The 20,400-nt window shown below is 47.8% G+C and overlaps 1 protein-coding gene across 3 annotated transcripts; it reads left to right on the forward strand.

The window, feature by feature from the left end:
- Window positions 1-730: 730 nt before the first annotated feature.
- mtss1lb (MTSS I-BAR domain containing 2b) lies at window positions 731-18,955 on the forward strand. 3 transcript variants are annotated; one of them, XM_061276513.1, is made up of 15 exons: window positions 731-1,267; window positions 6,391-6,452; window positions 6,547-6,620; window positions 12,277-12,361; window positions 12,507-12,598; window positions 12,768-12,842; window positions 13,865-14,022; window positions 14,102-14,209; window positions 14,271-14,368; window positions 14,965-15,235; window positions 15,354-15,428; window positions 15,669-15,833; window positions 16,111-16,302; window positions 16,399-16,564; window positions 16,812-18,955. In XM_061276513.1, the coding sequence occupies exons 1-15, from the start codon at window positions 1,181-1,183 to the stop codon at window positions 17,642-17,644; spliced, it is 2,541 nt and encodes an 846-aa protein (XP_061132497.1). In that variant the 5' UTR covers window positions 731-1,180; the 3' UTR covers window positions 17,645-18,955. The 3 variants fall into 3 exon arrangements, with proteins under 3 accessions (XP_061132497.1, XP_061132496.1, XP_061132495.1); XM_061276512.1 differs by lacking the exon at window positions 15,669-15,833 and having other exon boundaries at window positions 734-1,267; window positions 15,085-15,235; XM_061276511.1 differs by lacking the exon at window positions 15,669-15,833 and having other exon boundaries at window positions 735-1,267.
- The last annotated feature ends 1,445 nt before the right edge of the window (window positions 18,956-20,400 follow it).

Below are 20,400 nucleotides of genomic sequence, written 5' to 3' on the forward strand. Positions count from 1 at the left end.
GAGTGCGTGTGTTTTGGTTGTGCGTCAGTAAGTGGGGCAGAACTGATTGTTGCTGATGGCTGTAGGCGAGCGCAGACCTACATTTTGCTCTCGTATACACCACCACCAGGATGAGAAGGAGGGGTGGGAGGAAGGGTGCTGAATGGGTGAGGTCAGGAAAATTAGGGCCCCCTCCCCACACACACACACACACACACCATCCCAGCCAATGTTATTATCAGACATGTTCTTGTCGTGGGCTCTCTTAAGGGTTCCTCCCCTCCTTTGCGGACACTTGACTGGAAGAGTGCTGACTCAGCACACAGACACGCAGGAAGGAAGTGATGCCAACACACCAAGAATCAGCAGACACTATCAGAGAGACCAGCCAGCCCAGGAAAGTTGGTGCAGCAAACACGACTTCATTTTTCATAATTCATTTTTTCTTGATGAGCTTGGTTGCATTCGTACCTTTTGGAATTCTCACAATTTCTCTTGCCCGGACATACGACAAAGACGGGCGATTGTTGTCATGTGCGCTAACCAGACAATTCTTGCCAGAAATTCCTGCTGCTCCTTCACTCGATGGATGGATGGATGGATGGATGGATGGATGGATGGGTGGGTGGATCTTGCTTAATTTCTCTCACTTCCTCAAGCAACAGTCCTAAAATTCAGAGGTCATCATCTGAGATTTCACCAAAGGCAAATTCTGCCCCCCCCCCCCCCCCCCCCACCTCTGCGACCAATTGCATCCCGCGTCTGCACATAGTAGGCGCACGCGCATGGTCACGCGCACGCCGCTTTTCCATCGCTATCTGTCTGCCGCGCGTCCGCGCGGCCGGTTGGGTTTCCACGAATCCACATTGCGCCAATACGCGTGCGCGTCCAGGTACCGTGTGAACGCCAAGAGACAGAGAAAGAGCAAGAGAGAGCGAGAGAGCGAGGGAAAGAGACAGTGAGAGAGAGCGAACGTTAGATAGAAAGAGAGCGAGAGAGAGAGAGCGAGAGAGCGAGCGAGCGCATCCTTCGTCGTCACGTCGGTCTTCTTCCTCATCTTCTTTCCCTGCGTGTGTCGCTCCTCGACGGAGAAAGCCGGAGCGAAGATCTCCTTGGAAATATCTTTTTTTTTCCCCCTGTTTTTGTATTTTCATATATTTGGTCGCGCGCTGTCGGGGCGCGCGCGCGTGCGTGTGTGTGAATGGTGGACTTGGCCAATATGGAGGCTGTGGAGAAGGAATGCGGGGCCCTTGGGGGTCTTTTCCAGGCCATTGTCAACGACATGAAGGTAAATACTAAGTGTGTGAGTGTGCATGCGTGCGTGTGTGTTCCGTGCGACACATGTACCCCCTTCGCCCCCCCCCTCCCCCCCTTCCCTCCTCATCCCCGGGGAGAACCTTGAGCTGAATCCAAGCTCCAAATGATACCTTATATTTTTTTATGTACGTGTTATGAGATGACCGTTTTTGTAGATCCTTCCTCCATCCTTTTCCTCATCCATCCATCCATCCATGCTGCGCACGTCTGTCCGTGCCCCCCCCCCCTCCCTCGCCTTCCTGCATCCATTATCGGACGTCCTTTTTTAATGTGCATCATCACGTAATGCAAGAAAGACGGCTCCTTATTGGTTCGTTCATTCATTCATTCATTCATTCATTCATTCATTCATTCATTCATTCTGCAACCTTATTGATTTACCGTCATGGGTGCACGACATCAGTAGAAGCCCCCCCCCCCCGTCTGAGAGGCTGCGAGTGTGTCATTCCTCTGCATCCTCTTTGTGTGTCTGCGCGGAATGATCAATTCCTAGCATCTTATCGTGATTTCTTTTTATTTCTTTTTTTTGATGACGTTTGCTTACGGTCTGCATTTCACAATACGTTTATTATTGTGGTTGAGAGACTGCTGTTGCTAATATTTTTGGTGCTCTCCCACGCAGCTACTTGACAATACAAAAAGCACACCGCATCAATAGCTTATCGTGAGAGACAAACCATTTTTTGAAATTTCTTGCATCGCCCTAGGGGCGGAGGTGTACCTAATATTATGACCGACTCGAGTGAAAGCTGCCTCTGGCTTTGTGATTGTCAGTCAAACTCTTGGTCCTGACCCGAACGAGGACATGAACGGCACGGTGTTGACCGCAGCTGTCTCACAGTTCTGGAGTTCTGGGTTCGAATCTCAACAACGTTTTGTTGTTTGTCTCTGTTTGTCCCGACGTGGCCTGGCAATGGGTCCATTATGCGTCTTGGATTTCGCCAAAAGCACTCAAGTACTTACTGTAGGTCTTCACTGATCCAATGAAAGGAATCCAAGTCGTGAAAGGTGATAGGTGATTTTTGCTCGCTAGCATGCTCGCACTGAATCCGTGTCAAAGTGAGCGCCGCTGCGAGCGCATCTTCGCATGCACCCCGATGCCCTCTGAACTCTACTTGGAGACATTTGCCGTTGAAGTGACTTTGGAATGGCAAATGTGACTATGAATCGATGTGCTCATTTATATCGTAGCGCTTTAGCCTGACAGCTAACAAGCTACATCAGTCAGCGTTGTCAGAAGTCCAAAATGTTAACTCCCCGAAATCAAGCCAGTCAACTTGAGCAAGTCAGGAATGGAGTCCGAACGAAGCAAGTTTTCCAAAACAACTTTGCCACGCTCCCCCTGAAAAAAGGAAACAGATGCTTGTAAAGGTCAGCCATGAACTAGCGGCAAAGGCCCACACAACGAGAACAGGATGGAGGTGATGCCACACAGATGACAGACATTCATTGCTGATCTTGTCCAATTGGATCCATAACGACAGCGCCAACTTGACCGTTGAGTTTTATTTCTCACCAATCATGCGGAAACATTGTATCGGAATGGAACAAGAAATAAAACTGGTTTGAGAAAATGTCCAAAATTGCCTTTGAGTGAGTGACATCAGGAGCCGCGGTCGCCTCGGCACCTTCGTCTGCGTGTGAGGCTCCGGGCGTGAGCCGTGGCTAACAGCAGGTCCTAGCCAGTGTCTTCATTTTGAACTGCGAGCTCCTTCCAGTTTCTTAGGATGTAACTTCCAATGTATTCCATACAAAAATCCAAAAGGCCCTCTCTGTATGCACGAGAGCTGGTCGTCATGGTGACACTTTGGAGCGAGTCCCGCCGACTGGCAGTGAAGGTGAAAGCTGCCTCCTCATCCTCCTGCTGCGCCCATTTTGAGCAGTCATTGGTGGCCTGGTTGCCTGGCAACATGGACACCTGTGACACAGCATCTCCATCGCTGCACCTCGTTGGGCAAGCGAAACAGAAGGCTCACCTTGAATTGAGGGGCCTTTCCTTTTTATTGAATCCTATAGCTCACAAATGAGGTGGAGTACTTTGACTTCATGTTAGTTCCTAAATAAACTTTGGCCTGTGACTGACATTGACATACAAATGAAATAAAAATTGAAAATGAAATCATTGTTTTTATATCAAATGAAGAACAATAAATATTAGAAATAATGTTGGAATCCAAATTGCAACCTGGCGTCGGTGGTGCATGCAATTATCACAGCTTCCTTGACCCTACTTTGACTGTGAAACAGATTCATTTTCGCATGTTAATGAGCGTGTTGACCCCCGAACAACCCCCCCCCCCTCCCACTCATCCAAGTACACATTGTCACGTCAGCAGCTTGGATGTCCAAAGTGTCTTCAAAACATGCCTGCGCTTTTACTTCCTCATCTCAATCCTCCCTTCCTCTTTGCTGTCGGCACACACACTCCACCCAGATAGGGTGTGTGTGTGTGTGTGTGTGTGTGTGCGCGCATGTGTGTGTGTGGCAAACATGCAAAGTAGTTTGCTTCTTTTTGTGCCTGCTACTTTTTTTATTAAGTATATATATGTGTATGTGTGTGTGAGTGTGTGTGTGTGTGTGTGTGTGTGTGTATATCTCCTATGCGTGTTTAGAATGGCACAATGTAACCCTGGCTGGGCTATATCTGCACACACTGGCACGCACACACATACACTTACCTACTCACGGGGTCACGGTCAGTGGGCCAATGCCATGGAAGAATAAATAAGTAATTTCCATGGATCTTATTCAAGAGCTCTTCTGTATTTGTCAAATGAAATGGCCCAATAGACAATAATGCAGCGAGATGACTCATCCAAAGCCAACCTCCATCTACTGCGGGATTGTCCCGTGATGACGAGGGCAGGTGGCAGGACGGAGCTCAGACTCCAAAAAAGCAAGTGCATGACTAGAATCAGGGATCGGCCACACATGAAAATCACTAGTTTTGCTCGGACGGGCAAAAAGCATCTTCTGAATCTGGTGCGGGTGTTGACATGTTAGTGCCTGACCTTCATTGGTCATCCGGATGCATGGCCGCTCAGTGCAGCTGCACGAAAGCGACAATACGGACGCTCGGTGCCATCAAGCCAGGCAAAACAAGAACACAAGTGATTCAGCCAATGTCTGATTTCACCACACAAAAGGCCGAGCAAAATGGAGGCAGTATTCTGCTGGATTATTCCGTTTGGGGACATGAAGGACGGGCCTGTTTCTTCTCTCTGTCTCTTACTGTGAGTGCCTGTGTGACCATAAAAAAAAAAGAAAGGGCTCGAAGAGAAAGCGCTGTCTCGATGAAAGCGGAAAATCAGAGCAATGTGGATGGAGAGATGGCCGAAGTCGAACTGGTCGAGTGCTGACCAGATTCGGGTGGAGTGCTAAACCAGAATCAGGTGAAATATCTCCCAAGTCACAAATTGTACCAATGGAATATGGAAGAACATGAATGACATCATCTTGCGCTCAAGTGGCGACTAGAACCCCATCAGACCTTTGACCTTATTCAACTTCTGTTGGCTAAAGAAACTTAGCGCCTCTCTTTTGGATGCTTAGCTAGGGAAACCATCTTGAAGAACACATTGTCCATTTTTTTTTTTTTTTGTCCATTCCACGTGATTGGCTGTTCTTCCATTTTGCGACTTTTTGTCGCAAGTTGACCTTGAATCTTTGCTCTCCGTGCCGTGCCGTATGTCGGAGCCGGCGCGGGTCGGGCCGCCGGCGTCTCGCTGCGGACGAGGAGCTTAACATCTCTTTTGTCTCTTTTGTTTGGCCGGCGGCCGGCAAGCCAAACAGAGGAAATCCAGAAAAGAGCCACCGAGAGACATGGAGAGGAACGGAGGGATTAGCCCCGTTTTTTTTTTTTTTCATGGTCTAATCGCATCAATTCACATGTTTTAAAAGAAAGTCATTTCACAGCTTTTATATTTGATCCTTTTTCATCTAACATTTCGACTCGAACTGTTTTTGCAGTCACACGGGGAGGAGAGACCGACCGTCATCTGTTCATTTGATTCTCGCATGGACAAACGGCTTTACGCCGACGCGTCGTGATGTACTAATTTGACCCGAAATGAACTAGCTATCAGTTAGCCTGTCTATAGCTTTCCCCCTTATGTGTTAGCATTTAGCAAGTTGACTTTGAAGTGAATCAAAGTCCAGAAATAAATAGCGCGTCTGTACCAACCGTGACTCTCCTCGTTAGCATTAGCATTCACGTATTGTTGCTTCGCTATTTCTGCAGAATTCGTAAACGGTTTTGAATTTAAGCTATCGTGCTAAGCTAACAGACATTGTTCCCGAATTTTTTCGCCGGTGGAGACAAACAAGAGGAATATTGAGCCCCCGTGTGACGAGAAAACCTTTGACAGGCCTCACAAAGGCAGCCTGGGGGGGGGGGGGGGGGAGAAGAGGCCATCTTGGCTGCCTCCCAGCATCCCCTGTCCTTAATGAGCCAAACATTTTAACGAGCTGAAGATAAGGAGGACGAGGAGGAAGATGACATCTTTAAGTGTGCTCGTAAAACATTTTACCGAGAAAAGTATGGCTGATGAAACCTATTGTTCAAACCCTCCACGGGCTAAAGTGTGGCTCTTTTGGGAAAAGACACATTTCGAGTCCTCACTACAATTCCAACCCAAATGATGCCACATCAAACGGACCAGATTAGTCTTTTGCTGTTGGTGACATCCCTAATGATAGCCCCGCCCCCCACTCTTTCACATGGCCTTTGTTCACGTTCCCCGTTTGTTCTTTTCCTAATTTGGAGGTCTCGCCAGGTTGATGACACCATCTGATACGCACAGTCAATTTGCAGGCGTTTTATTGGGGTTCGGAGGTCAGCGTGGATCAAGTGTAATATAATCTGGGATGCAGTTTGGGGGGGCAGCAGAGGGTGGCGGGTGGAATTTCATTTGCAATGCTTTGATGCCGTTGTGTGTCTGTGTCTGTGTGTGGGGGGGAGATGGGAATTGAAGGAGGATATTATGGGATTGGAAGGCTTCACAATGACAAAACAAAAATTTTGATTCAATATATTTTTACAAACAACTGTGTCATGCATTATATTAATGTGTGCCACCGTTTGTGTGTTACCAGTGCTCCTATCCAGTGTGGGAGGACTTTAGCGCAAAGGCCACCAAGCTTCATTCCCAGCTCAGGTGAGTTGACTAGTCGGGTCACGTTAATTAAATCGCGACTGTCCAAATTCAAATGGGACGAATTTTGCATTTGTGCCGTGACGTCTTTTTGTAGAACTACGGTTTTGGCGGCGGTGGCCTTCCTGGATGCTTTCCAGAAGGTAGCGGACATGGCGACCAACACGAGAGGTAGGAACCCGAAAGGGAGCCAGAATTTGCGGGTGCATCTTTTTGTGTAGCATTTACTTGGTTTTGCTTTTCTCCCTTGAATTGTTTCCTCGATGGCAATTTTATCCTAAGCCGTCCGACATGGAGTTTAGTTGGTTTCGTAGCTGACGGCTGAAATTTGCAACATCATCACGCTCATTCAAAACCATCAAGTGCTGTTACTTGAACGTCTGAAGTTTAAACGAATTTCAAGATAAAAACAATCAACATCAATCATTAATTGCTGCTTGGTCCATCTTGCACTTGTTGCATCATGCAACATTTTACGCTTGTTACATTTTATCACGTTGAAATGGAGAAGTTATTTTGGGTTTATTGTCACAAAAGGTTGCTTCGTTGCTAATGCTACGTTCCAGTCTTCAGATCATTGCATATTGAGCTTCAGGACTAATCGGTGAGGTCAATTTACCCATAGCAGTTAAGTAAAGTCTGAACAAGCAAAAAAGAAAAAAAAAAAAACGTGTCCTGCTCGGTGATGGTTGGTGTGAATGGTGTGAATGTAGTACAACGTTCACACGCATACACGCCTGGGCCAATCACACGCGGGCTAGGTCACGTGTGCCAGTGCGGTTGCCAGGCAACAAGTGAAGTGAGGAAAAAAATAGCCTTGTTGCTGAGAGCAGAGCAGGAAAGACTTAAGATCCTCCCTCCGTTGTCGGAGTCAGCTGTTTGGACGCCAGTGTGTGAAGACAACTGGTTGTTTCTGTGGATGCTGCTGTTTTGGTTAGCAAAGGGCTCAGGGATGACGTCTTTGTGTGCAGTGAGAAGAACGTCGCTGGGATATTTGTTATTATGCGCTTTAAATCGTTTTTATTTGGTTTGAATTTGATTTTTTTTATTGTTTTGATTCTTTTAAAATTGCAAAGTATTTCATTTTAATCATGTATAACCTTGTATGAGAGACTGTGCTACCACTGGTGCTGCTGTTTTGGTCAGCGAAGGGCATTCAGATGGACTCCGCAATTTCATTTGGAGTTCAATTAATGCAGTTTTATTATTATTATCTAAAAAGATATCATTTTTACATTTAAACTATTTTTCTATTATCATTGATTTTTTTTTTATTGATTGTTGCTCCCATTTCCTTATAATGATTCGTATTTTGAGTGCAATGCAATTTTTACTTACATATTTATAAATGTATTTAACTATCATTTGTCATTCACGTTGCTTATTTGTTTCATTATAATATCCATTAATAAGGATTTCAAGTTATATTGTATTATTTTAGTATTGATAGGTTCAAGAAAATGAAATGGGTTCAGCAAAGAATTTCAGATTAACGTAAGTAAGGTCTTGCCACCTAGTTTTTTTTGTTTTGTTTTTTATGTGGGGGAGGCATTGGTTGTCCGTCCACTGGGGGAGGGCATCTTTTAAAAGGATGTTTTTATTATTTAACATTCAAAAAAGTTGAATCATTAAAAATGGCACGTCCCTTCCCAATGACCCCCCCCCTCCCTAATACGGTAGTCTAGTCACTTAGTAGCTGGCATCTCTGGAAGGACATTTCCTCATGTCACAATCCAGCATTGTCCTGCAGCTCAAGCAAACAAGACGTGCTCTGTTCCACACACACACACAAACGAGAGCACACAGCGAAGGGGCTTTGGTGAGCATGGGAAGCGGAAAGCTCGGCGAGGTGTTCTTCTCCGACGCCAACTTGTCTTCAATGAGGCTGCGTGACTGACGATGCCCGTGCGCGCAAATGGAGAGCTAACCCGAGTCTGTTCACATTATGGCACTCAATTCTTATTCTGGCCGCGATACGTAAAGAGAAGCGTCAGGACGTGCACTGATTTGACCTCTGAGCCCGCCGACAAGCGGCGTTGGCCGGCCGGGACGGCCTTCAAAATCACGTTCTTGGAGTCCAACCTTTCTCTTGTCACGCAAAGCGTCGGGTAGCGGCGGCTACGTCGTGTCGGGCCCAGACTACGTTACCCACAATGCTATATTTAGAAGACCGCAGTGTGTGACTCAGCGCCGGCTGGCGCTCGGCCTGCCCGGATGGCGATGACGACGTCGTCATTATTGCAGTTGTCACGGCAACGTGCCATTCTTGACGATGAATGCGTCAAAACCTTGCTCTCGCTCTTGGTTTGTGCGTTTCTCTTTGATCATGTGTGTCTGTCACGTGACAGCTCCATGCAGATGCGTTTGGCGTGTTGCCGTGCCATCTCCGCGCATGTGATGTTAGCCGAGCGTGAGATGTCAAGTGTATGCGTGCAGAGTCAGACGATGCATTTTTGCCCCCGGGTGTCTGAATAGTACAGCTGATGAATCTTTCAAGACCGGTCGTGAGTTTCCATGGCAACCGAAGTGCCATGGTTTTCTACCTGCAGAGGTAGAGCCCGGTGTTTGTCGGGACAAAAAAAGCAAATACCCATGAGTAGAATCAAATATTTTCACTCTTGGAGGAAGCACTTCATCACATATTGCTCGCATGGTTTGCAATTGGCACCAGATCACAAAAGTTTGCGCAATGACCAAAACGATCACAATGATCTGAATTACTGTAAAAATCAACCAATGCTAATGTCGTTGCACTAGCTGAGCGCGCTTTGCATGGAAGAGAGGCTGAATAAATAACAATTGGATTTGCCTTCTGTCAGCACTTGGGAGAAAATGCTGGGTTGTTTTTTGGGGGAGTGGGTTTTCTTGTTGCTATGGCAATAGCTGCTTGGCTGGAGAAATGCAATGTGACAGGAAGTGGCCGCACCATGACCCCTCACACTAAAGTCAGTGTGTGTGTGCGTGAGAGAGCGAAAGGACACTCGCAAAGGGTTTCGTGCCGCAATAATGATGCATTGCTCTAAAATCAGGACCTGATCAATTACAATATGAGTCAGATGGTGACGCAACCAAACACCTTTCTGACTGAATAACACGTCCAGGTCAAGGTCAAAGCAACCCCAGCCTTCAAAAAATCTCCTTTATATTTATTGGCTATTAGAAATGTGGAGTGGACTTTGCGTGTCGTCAAACAAGGATATACGTCTTGGCTGTCGCTATCCCGTGCTCGGTGGAGGTAGTAACGAGTGGTCCGTCCATCCGTCCGTCCGTCCGCCCGTCCCCCCCAGCAACTGTCTGGGATGTGGGCCTTATGAATAATTGTCGCCGGCCTCGTTAGCGTGGCTAGGGTTGGGTTAGCACGGCTAGCTCCTGCTTAGCAGCCTGCTTCTTTTGTCTCCTGCTTGCTGCCGCTGCTGCTGCTGCTGCTGCTGCTGCTGCTGTGTCACCATGTGGGATGGAAGTGTTACGCACAAGTGTAACCATGGCAACAGAGGCCTTACTTACTCTGACGTTTCCTCATTTCCTCGCGGAAAGAAACTACGTCCAACCCGAAATAAAAATGACCTACATCCAAAATTGCGACCGCGACAAACCAAAACGAATTAGTCGCCAGAGATATCGCAAACTAATCTAAATGTATAACAATTAAATAGCTATTAATAGTACCATAGGAGCAAAATATGAATCTGATTAGAATTAAATAAGGATTAAATGACAATATGAAATAAGACCAAGTTTTTTTTTTAAGATAAATATTAAAAGAATGAATGAAAAAAATAAAATAAAAAATCCTGTGGAATTTGATTGTTATAGAAGCAACACAAGTCTTTCTCGTGGAATGTTTAACTTGATTTTTGATGACCTGTCACGAGGTGGAAAGTCAATTCCCGAAAAGTAACGCCTCAATTTAGACGTCTTGGGCCAGGGCTTGACAAAACTCAAGATAGCTTGTCAATATTTCTCTATCTGCAGTGATATGAATCTCCACGCATAAGCAATTGACCGACAAGACTTTCCAATTGCCTGCGGATGCCTCCAAATTGCGTCAAAGCGCACCTTTTGTCGAAACGACTCACCTTAACTTTCTTTGACGTACTTCCAACTTCCTTGTTGCCCCAAGATGGTGGTCACATTATCTCCAAAGAGCATTTTAAAAACGTGATCTGCTGTGCTTTGGTGCTTCAAAAACATTTGGAATCTACATTACAACTCAATTACACTCGCTCTCTGATCATCAAAGGCGATTAGAATGCGATAATATAATACACACACACACACACACACTGCATTCCAGATGTGAGCGCGGTTGTGCGCATCTCCTCATCTTGTTGTTGATCTCCCGCTGACTTTGAAAGGCATGTTAATGGGAGCCAAACAGGAAGAGGACCATCATAAACCAGAACCAGATCAAACGTATGCAAGCAACACGCAGGAGCTGCAGTGCTGTTGTTGTTTAGTTTGTTCCCCCCCCCAAGCTCATTAAAATGCGTGAGACGAGCCTTCCCGTTTCCTCCTGCCTGGTTTCCGCTTCTCCTTCTTTTCTCCATTTTTCTTTTTCTCTTCACCACTCCTCTCTTTTTGATTTTTAAAAAGATGCTTCCATCATCATCATCAATCATCCTTACCATTATACATTTAGTTCCATTCCAAATACTTGCTCAGGCCTGACTGGCATGCTTATGCGTGTTCATGTGTGTGTGGTGGCAGCTCTTCTTTATTGAACGGTTGCCGGGCAGATCGGGAGGCGCAGGGGAGGAATTTGGTCATGATGAATGGAGCGCTTTGCTGGAGATCCCAACAACGCTGAGACAGAGCATCAATGAGAGGGTCAGAGGAGGCTCTCGCCCGTCTTGTCCGTCTAAAATAGGGTGACCACATTTGGGCTTTTGAAAATAGTGTCGGCGTTGTCCCGAAAAATGGACCCCTGCCGGAAAATACATCCATCTCCCACACGTCCGTTTTAAGACAAGTTGGCAAACATTGGTGTCAAAAGTTCCCAATGAACGCGTACTGCATCGTCTCTCCCGAACCTCCGACCCGACTTTGGGCTCCCGGCAAGGGAATCCCACTTGAGTCCCAACTTTTTCCACTGTGTACATTAGCAGCAACATTAGTGCTGACTCGGGCCTGTCAGGGTCTTTTTGTGGACGCGCAGCACCTTGTTTGGGAATCACACGCACTCGCAGGCCATCACTCAAGGACAACCGGTTGACTTTTTCCACACCGCCTCCAGAAATAGATACTTGTGTTTATGTTAGCAGGTTAGCCGCTGTCACAAAGAATAAAAATAGCGGTAGCATGAAGAAGAAAAAAAATTGCGGTAAGAAAGAAAAGAGAAGAAAATAAGAGAAGACATCACAGAAAATGGAGAAACTGTAGGTTTATTTCAAAAAGCAGAAGCCATTCATTTACAAATGTGATTGCACTTTAGTGTACGTATTTAAATGTTCAGATATTAAGAAGTGATAGACCGTTTTTGCATGAGTTTTTGAATGAGGCAAAATAACATGCTTTTTCTCTCGAAGATATTGTTATAATCATTTGTTTCAAATGTACTGTCCTTATTTTCTGTATAAAAATTCAATTTGGTGTTCAAAAATTCTTCTTTCAAACTCGAGTCTTGAAAAAGAGTTGGGGTCGTCTTATAACCAGGGTCGTCTTATATTCGGGCCAATACGGTAATTGACATCTGTGGTAAAAATGGCTCGGTTTTGCTTTCATCAAGCCTGTTAATATAGTGTCCTTCTACTGCTACCAGCACCGTAACTAATTACTAGTGAGTACAATCGTGTACTTGTCTGTGATGTGATGCTCTTCCTTTCTCCAGGGGCCACCAGAGACATCGGCTCAGCTCTGACCAGGATGTGCATGAGGCATCGCAGCATCGAGGCGAAACTCCGACAGTTCACCAAGTAAGCTCTGCCCACCAGTCAGCTCCTTAGCCGCTGGTTAGCCGCTCGACGACTTCCTGTCCCGACCAGTACTGAGCACGGCTACTACAAGTCCTGAGCACTTTGATCAATATTGCAGATGACCAAAGTTTTGTTTTCCCGACAGTGCGTTGATGGAGAGCCTCATCATGCCTCTGCAGGACAAGATTGAGGACTGGAAGAAGACAGCCAACCAGCTGGACAAGGACCACGCCAAAGGTACCGTGCACAAAGTCAATCAAGTTTCCCAAGTGCCAAAAGCCGCAGCGACCTCGGCCACGCATGCTGAGAGTCGTTAGTCGTTGACCATCAATTCATTGTCCTATGTATTGCTATTTCTGAATCTTCTCAACTTCATTGGATGCGATTCATACGTTGGCTTCGCCAGAGTACAAGCGGTCGCGACACGAGATCAAGAAGAAGTCGTCGGACACCGTGAAGCTCCAGAAGAAAGCTCGCAAAGGTGAGATTGAGATTGCACGAGAGGAATTGGAGAGATTGCTAATCGGCGTACGGATGTCAAGACAGACGTTGTCGCGCCAAGTGCAGCGTGGTCGTGTCACTTGGGAGTTTCACTTCTTTCTTTCATGAATTAGTTCCCTGAATAATTGTCAAGAATGAATTGGATTTGGATGAATTGGAATGTTGATGGGAAATAAACAAATGTGCTTAGTTCCAGGGTTAATAAAGTACTTATATAAAGATGGCAAGGATGATGTTGAATTACAAACAAACAGGATGATAGGAAATGTAGACAAAGCCTTTTTATTTTCATAGTAATGGTCACGAATGAGTGAAAGAGCGCCAACGTCTTTTTTTTTTTTTCAATTAAAACGCTGTGTGAGTCATCGGGGATGTTCTCAGTGACGTCTTGAGTGGAAGATATAGCCGGATGGCGACGCCTAGTGGCCATCAGAGGTGGTGCGTCTCCGCATCGCTAATTTGTTTTCTTCTGTGGGTTGCCAGATAGAACACAAATCCAGCCAAATACGAAAATACGTCACCTTTACAATTCAAAAGTTGTCTATTTATGCTTTTATTCCTCAGTTCTTCTCTCACTTGTAATGTTGGCTGACTAACACTTAATGAGACTTTGTCTCTCTCTCCCACTTTGCCGACCCCCAAACACACTCACACCCTTCTGGCTGGCCTCTAATAGAGATCCAGGGTAAGTGTGTGGCCCTCTTATGATCTTTTTCCATGTCCTTTAACGACACATAGTCACAATCTGACTCGATGTATTTCCACTAAGCGTCTCTCCTTCCCATTTTGCATGCATCTCGCCTGTCTTGTAACAACCTGTCTCCATTTTTACTCACTCAGCATGTAGAGCAGTTTTGCTTTTGGGCCGGTTGGGGCTCGACAGTGCTTCCGAATTGAAAGGACAATCCCTGCAGAAGCATTTTCATTTTGGAGGTTCTGCTGTTGGCGACAAGCTTCTACTTTTGTCAGAATGGTGCCCATCTGTGCAATTGTGTTGGTCAGGGCGCGGTGACCTGCAGCCTCAGCTAGACAGCGCCATGCAGGACGTGACTGACATGTGTCTGCTGATGGAGGAGATGGAGAAGCAGGCGGTGCGGCGGGCCCTGGTGGAGGAACGGGGACGATTTTGCACCTTCAGCGCATTCTTGCAGCCAGTTGTGGTCAGTCACGCCTTTTCGTGCGTGGCGCTACGTGCCTGTCTGTCTTTGCGTGACGGCGTTCATGTGTTTTTGTTGTTAGAATGGCGAGATCGCCATGTTGGGGGAGATCACACACCTGCAGGCCATCATTGACGACCTCACTGTGCTCACCACGGACCCGCACAAGCTGCCGCCTGCCAGTGAACAGGTCTCACACACGCGCACGCACCCACACCGCTGGAGAGCCCTGAACGCATGCGTGTCCTCAGGTGATCAAGGACCTCAAGGGTTCCGACTACAGCTGGTCCTATCAGACTCCGCCCTCTTCGCCCAGCAGCTCCAGCTCCCGCAAAAGCAGCATGTGCAGGTACACGGAAGGCTTTCATGGTTCTTGTTGCGTTTTGCTTTGACTCGACATTGCTGAGGGAGGCGGCCGTGTCGCATCGGACCTGGTGCAAAATCCTGATTTGTCGAAAGAGACGCCGTGCGACCAAGCGTGTGTGCCACGTGTGTTACTTCAGACTCATCATGTATGCTTAAGTGTCAGTCACTCCACTTATTCAAGTGTGTCCAAATGCATTATTGTTTGTGCCAATCCATGTCAGTGTGTATCTGACTTTTTCCGAGTGTCACTTTGGGCATCCTTATACGTGTCAAGTTGACCAGTGTGAGCTTGTGTGTGTGTGTGTGTTACCTTGATGCTCCTGATCTGATTCTCTCCCCCGTTTTCTCCCCGCTTCCTCCCCCCTCCCACGTTCGATCAAACACAAACACTGGCCCACACAACTTTCCTCTCTCTCCATCACTTGTGTGTGTGTGTGTGTGTGTGTCTCTCTTTGTGTGTATTGTTGCCCTCTTTCTGGCTCGTGCTTCTTAAACGCCGACTAACCTCCCTCCACACACACACACACACACATTTGCCAATCGTCAAAATCACCGTCACGCACACATGCGCGCACACAGCAGTGTCAACAGCGGCCACAGTAGCGCCTCCCGCTCGTCCGGTGGAGGCCCGAGTGGCGGCGGGGGCTCGCTGCCCCACTCACCCACCTCCTCTTCCGCGTCCTCGTATCGCTACCGCAGCAGCCTGCCGTGCCAGGCCGGGGGAGCGGCGGGGGGCATCGCCGCCCACCGCCTCAGCAGCGTCTCGTCCCACGACTCGGGCTTCGTTTCTCAGGACGCCAACATTTACTCCAAGCCGCCCTCGCCCATGCCCTCCGACATCACCAGTCAGGTGGGGACCTCCAAGCGTCATGATTCCAACAAGGCATTTTCAGCTGCAAAATAGTGAGCCTTGACATCAACACTGTTCTCAATTGTTCTTTTTTGATGCGCCCGCCCGCCCGCCGCAGAAGTCGTCCAGCTCGGCGTCATCGGAGGCCTCCGAAACGTGTCAGTCGGTCAGCGAGTGCAACTCGCCCACCACGGTGAGTCCTCACGGGCGGACTAAAAATGAGAAAAAAAACCCAGACACTAAATTTGAATGTGCTTATGGGCTCCAACTCATCTCATGCCAACACAAAGTACGTCGACGCTACTTTGCTTCATTGCGCTGCATGAACGGCACTCCTGGCTTGTCCTGCCCGGCGCCCGCCGCTAGAGGGCGACGTCCCCACCTCCCTCCTTCTTCTTCCGATGAACCTATGACCTTGTCTCTCGTCCCGCAGTTTGGCTCGTCCTTCGCTACCTTCCGCCCCGCTCTCTCTCACTCAGGCTCGCCCAGGCCTCACTCTGTCACCTCACTTCCTGTCACCGCGCCCTCACCCTATAGCCGGTCCTCCGCCGGCTCCTGCTCCTCTTCTCCCACATCCTGCAAGGTTCCCACCTGGAAGGTTTGTCCCCCATCGCCTGCTCATCTGCAACTTGGTTTCTCCCATGGCTTTCTTTTTCACACCTTCATTTTGCTTCCTCACGGTGCTTTCACGTGCATGTTTGGCTTGTTAGTCGATTGTTGGCTTCCGGCTTGGGCGAAAGCAGCCTTAGCCCGCCGCCTGGACGTTCCAAAGCTAAGCGGGAAGTGAGCGAGCTGTGCCGGATAGCGGAAAAGTCCGACTGTAACGCGACCTGCCGTCTTCCTGTCTGCAAATAACCGCGCTCCAAACTCTTTAGGACTGGTCCAAAGCAGGTTCCTACGAGCAGCCCGTGGCCGCCGCCATGACCGCCGCCAGCACGCTCCAGAGGAGGAAGGAGCCGCCGCTGGATAGGTTGCGGGAAAACGAGGGCTCGCCCAGTGCGCAAGGCTACGCCGGCCCGTCCCACGCCGACGAGGCCCAGAGGCCCCGAATGTCCTCCGCTGCCAAGGTAACGTTGAGAACCTCTGCCGCGTTCTGGTCAATATGTCTCATATGAGAAGTGTTTCAAATTCAGAAGATGTCAAAGAAAAAATGTCTTCCCCAGTACGGAGACGAGGCGTCTCCAGCCGCCAGCGACCTGGCCATGGTTCTGACCCGAGGCCTGAGCACGGAGCAGCAAAAGAGCAGCAGGGACTCTCTGCAGTACTCCAGCGGATACAGCACCGAGACCACCACCCCCTCCTGCTCCGAGGACACCATCCCCTCTCAGGGTGGGCCTCAAAATCTTCTCAATGAATCTTTCAGAACGATGAAGCTAAGCTACAGATTTGAAGTGAGAAAACTCTCCTGGTTGAAAATGTCGCAAAAAGTACAGCCCATGTTTTGTTGGAATTAGCGTCACCGAAAAAAAAGAACCTGATGAAAAGCCCCCAAAGCGCTGCCACGAGTTCAAATAAGAAACAAGACGAGATCCCAAATATGCTAAAAAGAAAATGTTTCTTTGTGGCCACGCGTCAGGTTCCGATTACGACGGCTACTCGGTGAACGGCGACGCCGAAGGCCCGGACGCTCAGACGGACTTTGACAAGTCGTCCACCATCCCTCGCCACTCCAACATTGCGCAGAATTACCGGCGCATGATCCAGACCAAGCGGCCCGCCAGCACGGCCGGACTGCCCAGCGGGGTCCTGGGACCCGGGGGTCACGTCTTAACCCCCGGGGCGGGCGCTGGCTCCGGCACCCCCGGCACCGCCACCATCCGTAGAACGCCGTCCACCAAACCGGGCGTGAGACGCACCCTCTCCAGCGCCGGCCCCATTCCCATCCGACCCCCCATCGTGCCTGTCAAGACGCCCACCATTCCCGGAGACTCCCACTCTCCCGGGGCCGCCGGAGGGGTTCCGGTCCGGGTGGGCAGCGAGGAGTGCGTTTATGTGGCGGACGACGCCCAGGGAGCGCTGGATTACGTGAAGGCGTCGCCCAAGCGCCTTAGCCTCCCCAACACCGCCTGGGGCTCCGGGGCGGCTCTCGAGGTCTACGCCCAGCAACGCGGAGCCGCCGGGCTGGGCTCCGATGAGGAAAAGATGATCGCCGCCAACCGCCACAGCCTGGTGGAGAAGATTGGCGAGCTGGTGGCCGGCGCGCACGCCCTGGGGGAGGGGCAGTTCCCTTTCCCGACCCTCCCGGATGACCCCGCGGCGGCAGTGGGCGCCGCCGCCGCCACGGGGCTCGGCGCCGACGCCCTGGAGGAGGCAGGGGGCTCCTCCGGCGACATGCTGACCACCATCAGGAGGGGCGTTCGACTCCGCAAGACGGTCTCCAACGACCGCTCGGCACCGCGCATCTTGTGATGGATCGGCATGGCGGAGCGGCGGCTCCTGTTCGAACAGTAGGGAAAATCTCATCATATAAAACAAGACGAATGAAAACATACGCAAACGGAAAAAGATACCGGTAGAGCTGACGCGATCAAATGTAAACACGTTAGCGCCGTAACTCGTGTGTGTGTGTGTGTGTGTGTGTGTGTGTGTGTGTGTGTGTGTGTGTGTGCGTAGGACGCATCATGTTTTCTCTTCAGGATACTCATGGAAATCTGTTTCAGCATTTATTTCATACTCTCGATAAGCACCCATGTAGTATTTTGCTCTTAGGATGACTTTAGCATACAGTACGAGTAGGGACAACTACTAGTACATGATAGTGGACTAGTTAACATGCCGTGCTTACCGAGTAGTATAAGTAGCACATGGATGTCAACTACTTGTGCGGAATAAATGCTCAAATGGCTTTCCATGTCGGCCCTCCGGGCAGAAGCGAAAATGAGCGATGGGGGTCACGTGATTGAACCTCGGCTACCAGCGCGGGGAGCTAACGGCGCCGGCCGGCCCCCCTTCTGTGGGTCGGCCTGCTTGTTGGCATTGAGCTGTGCTGGTGCCGCCCACACCGCTCTTTCTTTCTATGTGTGCGTGTGTGCGTGCGCGCGCCACCGCAGGACGGCCGGCGAGCCAATGAAGCGTCTTCTCTCGCGTGACTCGTGTTATTTCTTTCTTGTTTCAATCGTGACTTCGTTCTCGTGCGCCGCCTCGACAGGGCAAGTGGTGGAGAGCCAGCGGTATATATATAAATATATAAATATATAATATATAAATACACATAAACATTTATATTTTCTAGAACCAGAGGGAAGAGTCCGAAAACGCAGCAATAAGTGTGTTTTATTTTCTTGCTCGGTGGGAAAGGTCGTGGGGAAAGTACGGCGGTGAGCCAGCGGCGTGCGTGCGTGCGCGTGTGTGTGTCGGGAATCAACAAATGTCTTAAATGAAAAAGAAGAGAAAGGAAGTGACGAGGATGATGAGTAAAGTGGAGTGGAGATGGAAAAACCTCCAGCGGGGGTTATAGAGGTCATCTTGAAGTTGCGTTCAATTGGTCGTTGGCCGTAGCCTTAAAAACATCGACAAAAATAGTGCACAGGTTCAGATAAGACTGGAAATACGTTGCTCAAAAGTTAAGCTTGCACAAGTCAGACTCCTGTCAATTCCTTTAAATATGCACATACGTACTACCATAATGTCCTCACAATTGTCACGGATTCAAATAACACTATGAAAATCCCTGAAAAATCCTATCAGAAAATCACAAATTGCTCAAAGTTAGTTTTATATATATATATATATATATATATATATATATATATATATATATATATATATATATATATATATATATATATATATATTAATTACAAATCACGTGAAATTGGGCAAGGTAAGATTTTTGCAAAAGATGTTTTCTTTTTTTAGTTCATTTTTATGCTAATTCACGTTGTGTACTTTGATCAGACAAAAAAAAAGCACATTTACTGACGTCAGCTCAGAACGAGGAACAAACAAGCATTTAAATGAGCATTTCTTCACCTGTGATAGAAAACGAATGTAACTTTTGGAAAGACGCATTTGTCGGCATAATGCAACACAAAATACAGCTCAGGACACAATTAAGTGTTGGGGGCATGATGAAGGCGAGATGGGGGGCACAAGATGGCCGCCGCAGAGCGAAAGAGGCGAGACGAGTGTGCGCTCTTTTTCTTCTTTCAGCCTTACATTTGTGTTTTTCATGTCAAGGGGAAAAAAAAGAGCTGTGTGTGTAATATAATATAGAATGTGCGAGATCGGAAGCGAGTAAACGTCACGTTTTTAGTTTATTTATTGATTTAACACGTGTCTGATTGAATTGAAAGAGAGGAAAGTCTTTGAATTCTCCAATTTGTGTTTGTTGGTCGAGGAGATTTTCTTTCACTTTTGAACGTGTTTTTGGGAAGCACTTCTGCGACAAACTGTTGCCATGGTGACCCTAAGTCAAGAACGATTTGCACCAATTCAATTCAGACAACCATGAATAAATACTATCAACTCCCACAAAAGTTGCAGGCCCCACCTTATAATTCCCCTAAAATCGCAGAATTGATCTTTCATGGCCGAACAAGAACTCCATTTTTGTGTTGCCGAAGATCCTCTCGGCCCTATATGAATAATATATTTGGAAATAAGAATAATATATTTGCAAACATGCTGACTGTGTTTTAACTCATGCAGTGTGTGTCGGAGCAGAAACAAAAAGATGATCATTAATATTCTTCTTATTCAAGCAGTAACAATATACATGCAACGCGTGTGCGGGCACACGTGTTTAAAAAGTTGTAAAGGAAGTGAGAAAAGAAATTCAAAACACTGTAAAAAAAAGACTCATGATTATTATTTCATGGCTTTTCTTATTTCCTGGTCGTTTTTTTCCTTCCTCATGACGACAATATCACAGGCGGTTTCCCACTTTTGAGCAGTATTAATAGAATTTGAAAAAAAATAAAAATCTTATTTACAAAATACAACAGAACAAGCACAATAAGACGCAAGGAACAGCAAAAAAAAAGAAGATAGAAACCACTCAAATGCGCAGTTTAAAAACAATGTTGTCATCCTTTTTTTCTTCTTTGTCTTTGGAAAGAACAGCAAGGTTCAGTCGCCTCTGCAGCAGCTCCTACTTAGAATTTAACGTCTTCCTTTTTTTTCCCTTCCTAAAAGCGACCTTTTCATTTCCTCGTTTTGTTTGT

Source organism: Syngnathus typhle, linkage group LG4 (assembly GCF_033458585.1).
Source record: "Syngnathus typhle isolate RoL2023-S1 ecotype Sweden linkage group LG4, RoL_Styp_1.0, whole genome shotgun sequence".
Lineage (NCBI taxonomy): Eukaryota > Metazoa > Chordata > Actinopteri > Syngnathiformes > Syngnathidae > Syngnathus > Syngnathus typhle.

Coding starts and splice junctions, on each gene's coding strand:
- mtss1lb (XM_061276513.1), top strand. CDS start 1,181: ATGGTGGACTTGGCCAATATGGAGGCTGTGGAGAAGGAATGCGGGGCC. Junction 12,362..12,506: donor AAACTCCGACAGTTCACCAA/GTAAGCTCTGCC, acceptor TTTTCCCGACAG/TGCGTTGATGGAGAGCCTCA. Junction 14,369..14,964: donor CGCAAAAGCAGCATGTGCAG/GTACACGGAAGG, acceptor GCGCGCACACAG/CAGTGTCAACAGCGGCCACA.